The 9,579-nt window shown below is 38.0% G+C and overlaps 2 protein-coding genes across 2 annotated transcripts in view; both read left to right on the forward strand.

Moving 5' to 3' along the window:
• rnf175 (ring finger protein 175) overlaps positions 1-6,651 on the forward strand; it is a 9,941-nt gene extending 3,290 nt beyond the window's left edge. The window contains exons 4-9 of the mRNA XM_015370868.1: positions 633-787; positions 1,668-1,775; positions 2,999-3,119; positions 3,340-3,473; positions 4,915-5,016; positions 5,904-6,651. Of these exons, the coding sequence (XP_015226354.1) occupies positions 633-787; positions 1,668-1,775; positions 2,999-3,119; positions 3,340-3,473; positions 4,915-5,016; positions 5,904-6,024 (741 nt within the window). The 3' untranslated portion in view covers positions 6,025-6,651. The remainder of the gene's footprint in view (positions 1-632; positions 788-1,667; positions 1,776-2,998; positions 3,120-3,339; positions 3,474-4,914; positions 5,017-5,903) is intronic.
• A 1,960-nt stretch (positions 6,652-8,611) lies between these two features.
• LOC107082280 (protein FAM111A-like) overlaps positions 8,612-9,579 on the forward strand; it is an 8,585-nt gene continuing 7,617 nt past the window's right edge. Inside the window, exon 1 of the mRNA XM_015370881.1 lies at positions 8,612-8,796. The gene's annotated coding sequence lies outside the window, so the exon portion shown is untranslated. The remainder of the gene's footprint in view (positions 8,797-9,579) is intronic.

Below are 9,579 nucleotides of genomic sequence, written 5' to 3' on the forward strand. Positions count from 1 at the left end.
AGATGCATAAATACCTGCATTTTATTGCAGTGTTGAATGCTGTTTAAAGTAACAGATTATAATTCCAAATGTCTCTGGACCTTTACTGGTTGATGATTTTCTTTTTCCCGACCCCTGATGTGTACCTTTTTGATTCAGCATATTTTGAAAAATATTTATCCATTAAACTTATGGAAAGATTTTATTGTTTCTAAAAAAAAAAATCTAATTTTTAAGAACATGGGCGCTTATCAATGAATCGTAAGTCGATCTATAAGATCAATCAATTCTAGATTAAATTATAATTTGATAGGTTGCATTCCTACTTGTAACTAGACGGCTCTGCGCTGAAAATAATCAAACTAACTTCTTGGAGAGCAGGAAATCATGCATGACTGATACTTGCCGTCCAACTACAAAAAGCTGTATTTATAGTTTCTGAATATTTATAAACTTTGTTTAATAAAGGATGCTTGTGCTAAAGATAAGACAGGAACCACTGAAGGCTACGCAACAAAACCCAGTTAAGAACATTTCTGCTAATCCCTTTCACCATTTTATCACCAGATTGTTTCATCTGGGAGTTAAAACGTATTTTTAGTTTTGCTTTTTGTCTGGCGTGAAAACGTGACGTTCTCTCCGCCGTCCTCCAGCTGGTGACTCTGGTCCAGATGTGGGTTGTCCCTCTTTACTTCACCATCAAGCTCTACTGGTGGAGGTTCCTGTCCATGTGGGGGATGTTCTCAGTCATCACCAGTTACGTCATCTTCAGAGCGACCCGCAAGCCGCTATCCTGCAGGACACCCAGGTAGGAGGGCACGCCACTCTGACGGTGCCTGGGCTGTTCTAGCTTTGTGGTTACAGATAGATTTAAAAAATGTTACTTAACAAACTTAATACATTTAAAAAGATTGTTAAGTTACTTCAAATTTGCATGCAATTAATTGGTTAATATCGTACCTGTTGTACAACAATTGTATATTTAATGGCCAACCCACTGGGCTTGGCAAATATTTTTTAAATCAAATAATAAAATGCTACAAAAAGTCAAAGGAACACTCAAATAACACATCCTAGATTGGAATGAATGTAAGATTTTCATTGAATATTTTTTTCTGTATGAAGTTGAATGTTCCGATAACACATTCACATTAAAATCATCAACTGAAATCAAATTTATTAACGAATAGAGGCCTAGATTCACAGACAGACACAAACTTCAAGTGGAAAAACACTACAGTACTCAACAAATAGCAGAATCAGGAAGTTAAAACTAATTCATGTCTTTCTATCTATTTATTTAAAGAAGCTCAATAATAAAGTAAAGACAGTATTTAATCAATTTAAATGTGAAATCATCCTCTCTGGTCTTCATTTAAAGCTCTATTCTTCTGTTTGTTCTCCTTTCTACCTCATATTATTTATATTTTTAACATTGTCTGGTTTATAACTTGCAGCTCAGAGAAAATGTAAAAGTGTCTGTTTGCCTCAGCAGCCCATGATGCATCTGGTTGAAACACAATCACTTTTAGCATTTAATGCTATTAGTAACCATCAGTGTAGAAAAACCTGCTGTAAGCTTGTGACCTTGTATGTTCAATAGAGCCCTGAAGGTTTTAGTCGCACTGATCTGAAAACGTAACCTGATCCAGTGTTTGTTTGCCTCTAACTTCCCTTCTGATCTCCAGGATGGTCTACAAATGGTTCCTGCTGATCTACAAGCTGAGCTACGCGGTGGGAGTCCTGGGCTACCTCGCCATCATGTTCACCATGTTCGGCTTCAACGTCTTCTTCAGGTCCGTTTCTGTTCAAGCAGCCGGGGACGTCCACTGATGGACACTAGGTGGTGCTAGAGCACCTGCTCTCTGGGCTTTGAATTAGTCCTTGGTTGTTCAACTTTGTTTGCAAATTTGTAGATTTTTATTCTATAGACACCAAAGCAGCATCTACGGAAGAGGATTAGGGCCACTGGAAAAAAAAAAGTTAACTGATTTTTTTATTTTATTTCAGTATAGTATGGGGAAAAAGTCAGAATTCTGACTTTAATGTCAGAATTCTGACTTTTTTCTCAGAATTCTGACTTTAATCTCAGAATTCTGACTTTTTTCTCAGAATTCTGAGATTAAAGTCTGAATTCTGAGATTAAAGTCAGAATTCTGACTTTTTCCCCATACTATACTGAAATAAAATAAAAAAAAAAATCAGTTAACACTTTTTTTTTTCCAGTGGCCCTAATCCTCTTCCGTACAGCATCACTACTGTTTGTTCTGTTGCTGCTAATTGGAACATTAGAGAAAGTGTTGAACATTATTAAATATCTGCTTCAGACAGTTGATGGAGATTTCAGGGCTGCTGGAAGCAATTTTGAACAGCGAGTGTTGTGAAAAATTTTGCCCAAAAAAACCTATGAGCCTATTGGCCTATTTAAAATATAAATAATAAATAAAAAATATAAAATAAATAAAAATAAATAGATTGAGATTTGATACTTTATTGTCATATTCACTTCAGTGAACGTAACCAGGGTCTGTAACACACTGACATCATCAGTTCTCAGGTGAATATATAAACTTTACAATAACACTAAGAGTTGGTCAGCTGGAAGGAAACTGCATCACTGTTTATGTCACACGTGACTCCTATTAGTTCTAAAATAATTTTATGCGAACCACAAGGAAATAATTTTATTATCATTTAAACGTTATTGTGTGACCTAGTCAAAGTTTGTAATGTTAAACTGTTTGCACTTTTAGGGGTGAGTCACTTTTACACACTGTCCTATCACACTTAAAGATACAAACCTTCATTTAAAAACTGCATTCTGTGTTAATTTGTATCTTTAACTGATATTTAAATCTTTTCACATTCTGAGTTATTATTTTTCTTCACATAGATATAATAGCACAGCTACATCTGAATGCAGAAAAAAATGAAAAATTTATCTAATTAGAACAAAAACCCTAGTTTTATTTTAGTTATTTCTGCGTATTTGTCCTTACGTCTCTTGATCTCTGTGCAGGATCAAGGCGGAGGACTCCATGGACGTCGGCGTCATCATGCTTTTCTACGGTCTCTACTACGGCGTCATGGGTCGAGACTTTGCAGAGATCTGCTCCGACTACATGGCTTCCACCATCGGGGTAAAGCTGCACGGCTTCATCAGTAGCTTCACTCTAGCCTGACGTAGTTTCAACACAAACAATTAGAGTTTGAGCCTTTCTGACCTTTAAAACATCCTGAGGGGATAGAAATAATTTAGAACCAGCAGGTTTAACCTGTCTGATACGGTTAGATATATCTGTTAATTGGTTTGTTAGCTGAATGCTAAAAAAAATCCCCATCATTTCTGTGTGCTCTCAGTATTACAACAGGGGAGGCATTCCCAGCAGGAGCCTGACCGGTGACATCTGCGCCGTGTGCGGTCAGAGGATCCTGGTGGAGGTTGAGGAGGAGGGGATCATAGAGGACACCTTCCAGCTCTCCTGTGGTCACATGTATCCTGCTGCTTCCTTAGGGCTGATCTATCTCATACTTCTCTGGCCGTTTCTCAATTCACAAGAACGCGAGTACGGACTCGTGTCCTCGCCAAGTACGTTCTTGACAAGAACACAGGAAAGTCTGGACTCAGGGAGAACGGGAGCCTGTAGCATAAATATGGGTCAACTGGAACAGAAGCGTACTGATGACATCACCACACGCTCGGCTCGTCTGGAGCTGCATTTCACCTCCTGATATTAATAGTCTCTAGATTATAATAAATTCTGACTTTTTTCATTAATTGAGGAAATAATAATTGATACAGTCGGATAAACACAAATCAAATGAACATTTTGCCAAATAAAACAAAAAAACCTCCATTAGAGCCAGCAGAACTTCATACGGCTATGCAGAGAGAGGGCTACTGCAGACCGGCTAACGTTAGCCCTGGCTGCCATTAGCCTAGGAGCTCCGCTGGTTGGTCCAGTCCTCTCAACTTCTGAATTTTTTTTAAATTGCTCATTAAATGGGTAAATGGGCCATATAGTGACTAGGGGTGTAAATAATAATGGTTTTGTATCGATGCATCGATCCAACAGCCGATGATCCGATGAATCGATTCATGTTTTCTTTTCCTCCGGTCTATTTTTATCCATTTGCTCCTGGACGTAATTCTCCCTCCCGTGCTGCGGGGGCGCTAAACCTATTTTGCCCTCCTACCTCGCTTCCTGGTTATACTCTTACAGCAGTGTGTTGCAGTGAGCTTGACACAGACATTTTTAAATTATGCTCAATATTGAAGTGTGGTCTGTGCTACACGCTGTGGGTCTAGATACGGCCGAGGCGGCGAGGAAGTGGGGGCGAGTTTGAAACATTTTATAGCCTGTAAGGTAAAAAAAAAAAAAAGGAACCAGTTAATCAAACCATATCGTGGTTTATTCTTGAATATCGAAAATAATCGAATCGTTAGGTCAGGAAATCGATACTGAATCGAATCGCCATGATGGGTGTGATTTACAGCCCTAATAGTGAAGCTTAAAAGTATAACTTTCTTGCCTCAAATGATCTTAAAACGTACTTTTATAGAACAACAGCAACAGAAAAGAGAACTTTTAACTTAATCTGAGCTCTGTGAGCGCTAACCTGGAAGCTGCTGCAGTGCATGCTGGGACAGCTGTCAATCTCGAGACTGGACAAGAATGCTCTGATGCATGCTGGGTAAATAGGGAGGGGCGAGAACAACATCGGGGGACTCTGTCCGTTCCCGGTCTGCTGTTTTGTGAATTTGAACAGTGCTATCGCTGAGGCTGATGACGTTTCACGAGCACATGAGAACGCACAAGCACACATATTGAGAAACTTCTGTTAACAAGCAGCAGCAGCTGAATTCAGCTCAGACCATCTTTCTTTATCGGTGCCGAGCAGAGAATCCGGTCTCATCCTTAACTCCTCGCCCAGATTTCACGAGTTCTGCATCCGGGGCTGGTGCATTGTGGGAAAGAAGCAGACGTGTCCGTACTGCAACGAGAAGGTGGACCTGAAGCGGATGATGAACAACCCGTATCCTTCATTTGCTGATTATTATCGCACTCATTCTAACATTAGAGCACTGGAGGTGGAAGCTACAGGTTAGACTCCTCCAGGCCAGCAAGCTGCACACTCGTTTGTTTTTATTTTATTTTTTTTTCTTAACTTTTTTAGCTCCATTGCAGTGTTTTCCAGTCAGTTACCAGACCTGCTATTGCTAGCACACTTTTAACTTTAATCCCAGACGAGGAGGAGGGATTTTTGGGTTCCGGTTTTGCAGTCCAGAAACGATGATGATGTTCTGATCTTTAGCTGCAGCAGGACCCCTAAGGGGGGGGATGTACACCATCACAGCAATAACATGTGAAAACTCCCTCAGGAAGTAGCAAAGCACTATGCTAACCACTAACGTTTCCCATAAGTGTGCTTTGACATGAGCATCAGAGTTACATCATGTCTGTTAGTCCTACACTGGAAAAACAATCTAGAAATAAGTAAAAATGTCTTAAAGTAAGTCTATTTACCTTTAATTTGAGTAGGTAAATAGGATAGTTTGCCAATAGAGTGAGTATTTTTACTCTTAAAATAGGATAATTAGGTAATCTGCACTTAAAATAAGACAATGCAACTGTATTTTCCTATTTTAAATGTAAGTTGTCTTGTTCTATTGGCAAAATGTCTCGTTTACCTCCTCAATCCAAGAACAAATGCACTTATTTCAAGAAAAACAGACTTATCTAGATTTCAATTTTTTCCAGTGTAATCAGTCTGCTCCTTCACTGGAAATTAAACAGCATAAAAACTAACTGTAATCTGATACTGTAGATATTGAATTATTTATTTTTTGGAAATTGGTGTTAATAATTAGTTGGGAAAACTAGCATGAGGTGCTGATTATCCTTAATTCTTCCTCCTTGAAGCTGGGAGAAAACTCACGTTTTATACGGCCAGCTGCTGGACTGGCTGCGATATTTAGTCGCTTGGCAACCCATCATCATCGGCATCGTTCACGGAATAAACTTCTCTCTGGGCCTGGAGTAGAGCCCTGAGGGACGCCACCGCCACCGGAGTTAAGCTAGTAAAGGCGGCGCTGAGGAGGACCGCTTCCTGCTGCTGCGCTGAACTCTGCTCAATTTCCTCTGGGTTGCACCTTCATCTCCAGAGGACGCTGCCAACTCAAACTGCCGCAAACATTAAGGACACTTCAGGCACAGATCCAGTAGTTTAAAACCTTTTCAGTTGATGTGATGAAATAATTTGCATAGTATTATCTCAGTTTTATTTGCACACTCCTTCCTTCTGGATTACTGGACTCCGGTTTCTGCTTTATTTATCTAAAGCTTTTGTTTTGCACATTGTTTACATGAGAACGGCTCTTAACTGCTCTATAGTATCAGGTATTCATGTTTTTCAAATTTCCTTTAAAATTCAGGTTTTATTTAAACGTTTATCTGAGGTTGTTATAGAGATAATTTATTACTGGTTGCTCCTGAACTCAGGATCAGTTTTTCTCTGAAAAAGGCATCAGTTGGATGTCGAGTGCCATTTAGGCTTAAAGTGTCAAAACGTTCTGAAAGAAAACGGTTTTATTGAAACAAATGTTTGATTGCCAAGACTTCCTCTGAATCTGAATTTGTATTAAATAAACATTTCTTAAAGCTTTAGTGTGTGACTTGAAATGCATGTAGCTCAGGCTAACAATGTTAGGATCTCAGATTGTGACTTTATTAGCAATTAATCAATACTGCTTTTATATCATTCATAGAAAATGGGGTACCATTTAGCAGCAAGGTTCCCCTTCTAGGTATATAGTTTATAGATAGGTTATTAATTTATTTAACACTTTATAGCAACAGAACTGACCATCATGATCAAATAGTGACCTAAGCTGTTCATCTATGCGTTTTACGTAGAGCTGTTTCCTTATAAGCAACAAAAGCATTTTTTTTAGCTTCCCTAATGTTAAATGCATAAGCTTTTATGAATGAGTTATAGAATATTTATAAATGAACATCTCAATAATAATAATTAGCCATTTATAAAGTGAGCTTTATTGTAAAGTTGCTCTGCAAAGATAAGTTTTAAAGATTGAATAAGGAATAGGAATGTTGAAGAATTCCAGAAGGTGTAAAAGTTGGGAAATTCAATGTTTACTTTTTAAGATTTAATCAGTGGCCGGTCTAGAGCTAGTTTACCTAGAATGGGGCTGGTGGTTTTTCATTGGGTGTTGAACAATAAAGACATTAAAACAGGACAAGTATGCATGTTTAGTCTGTTAATGAACCACAAAGCTGAGGTTTCAGACGACTGATCTAACAAAAGAAAACTGATGCTATCTAAATAAAGCTTAAAGCCGACTTTGACTTCTAAATAATCAAGTAATTTTAAATGCATAAAAGGAAGGTTGCTATTCCTACAATGTAGAGAATCTCAGCCTGGAAATTTCTGTTATTTTTCAGTAAAACAAAAATTGCAGGAATCTCTTTGAAAACAAGGTAGAGGGTCATTATAGATTTACAATAAATGCCTGTTAATGTGTCACTTTTTGGGAATTTTAATGCTCTAGAGTTTTAATAGAGGAATCAATGAAAATTTGAAAGCAAACAATAGTTATATGGATATGAAGCATTTCCTGGGGCTGCTACAGTATGGAAGTATGAACAAAATGGAGCGCTTTATTATCTATACCTGTAAATTGAAGTGGGCTGATAGCATGCATGAGGTCTCTAAATAATATGTTTATTTTATGAACTAATATAATTTAAAACACACACATTTTTCTTAAAAATATGTAGCATGTGGGAAAAACCCAGATTGTGACAGAGGAAGTGGCCCTAAAGCCAAGTCTCCTAATTTAAAGCCATAGTAAGCTTAAAATGATCAAACAGAAAAAAAACATTTGATTTAAACATTCTTTTACAATTAAAAATAGACTTTTTATTCTAAATTGAAAACCCAATAAGGTTCCATAAGTGGGTCGGTGTAGCTGGAAAAATGTCAGGGGTAAAATTCGTTCCCAGTCCGAGCTGTGAAGGTGGAGAAAACGGTGCATTGATGCATTCAAGGGGCCAGAAACGGGTGGGAATTTACAACTATTTTATGTAAACACTTTTTTCAGCTAATAAACTACCCGGTCACAAATAAAACTATTTTATATACATACTAATCCCGGGAAATAAGATGTAGGTAAGGAAACGTTCAGGATGAGGTTCTGATGTTTTTATTTTTTCTGTGGTTTGTTACAGCTTGAGAAACAACCCGACCAATCAAATTGCGAGTTAAGAATCTAGCCGAATGGCTGTGCATTTTTCCTCAACGACAAGTGACTGACATGAGAGAATGGAGTAAATGTATAAAAGCCACAACTCGATCTGACTTAGAATCATATCGACCACGGACCATAAAATATAAACAGTTATCATTAACACTGTTGGGAGGGAGGGAGGGAATAGCCCTTTTCAGGGTTGTGCTTGAAGTTTCCCGCGCGCTGTAAGGGCGTTTGTTTTGCCAATATCCAAAATTCTCAGTAGTATTTGAACGCAACGCCCTACGTAATAGTTGCTGATTGGCTTTTATCACGCAGCGCCATTTTATAAATCTCCCTGCAGCTCCGCGTCGGCGCAGTTGGAGCTGAGTCAGAGGGGCAGAAGGCACACAGTGGAATCTGTGCAAAAAGGTCCACCGGGTTCCTCTCTGTTCCTGCAGACCATCTTTATCTTATCTTTTTTCACCTTTGGTGTCCTCTTTCTCATTTCAACAGTTATTAGGATCCATTTGTCGAGGAATCCACGGTAAAAAAAAAAAAAAAAAACGGTGAGTAAAGACTAAGCATGTTTAACAACAAAATAGCTCAACAGTGCAATTGAATTAAAATGGTGGGGAATTGTCTTCATAATGGAATATTCTTTTTATTTAAGCTGATGAAGATTCCCAGTCATCCAGGTCATAGTCATTCTGTAAAAGTTTAGAAAAAAACGAGCCACTGGACTTGGTTTCCTTTTTATTTAAGTAACCAGGGCGGTTAAAAAGGGAGTGGCTGGACAAGTTCATGCTTAGCTATGGATTTTTAGGCTCCTTTTGGCTCCAGTAAAGGGCGGTTCCTCCTTTTTTTTTTTTTTTTTGCAACCTGGACAAAACTTAATAAGCTTGGTTATAAAACTAAAACGGATAGAAAGGTAAAACCTGAGCTAAGGTTTTTCATCCCTAATAGGATATTTTAGGATCTAAAGTGAAAATAATTAAAATCCATATTGAAAATTTAATTGAAATAAAGTATGTTGTTTCGGTGGGGGAGAATTTTTCCCAGAGGGACGTTTCTCTTTTGCTCCACTTTTCCAATACCTCATTAACAGTACTAAGGTTATCCTGAACCATTTTCAATTTTTATGCTGCTATAGGCTTTGACTGCTGGAGGACTTGGGTACCACTTTTCCTCATTTTACTTCATTCTATCTCTATTATTCCATTCTGCTTTTACTTCATCATGAATTTAAATATTCGCACTGCTACAACCATCAACATATCTGTTTATACATGTTGAGTCTTTGCCTGTTTTAATGTAGTTCTGTTTATTTTACTGTGACTAACTGTATGTGC

This window comes from Cyprinodon variegatus, unplaced genomic scaffold, assembly GCF_000732505.1.
Source record: "Cyprinodon variegatus isolate N-32 unplaced genomic scaffold, C_variegatus-1.0 Scaffold49, whole genome shotgun sequence".
NCBI lineage: Eukaryota > Metazoa > Chordata > Actinopteri > Cyprinodontiformes > Cyprinodontidae > Cyprinodon > Cyprinodon variegatus.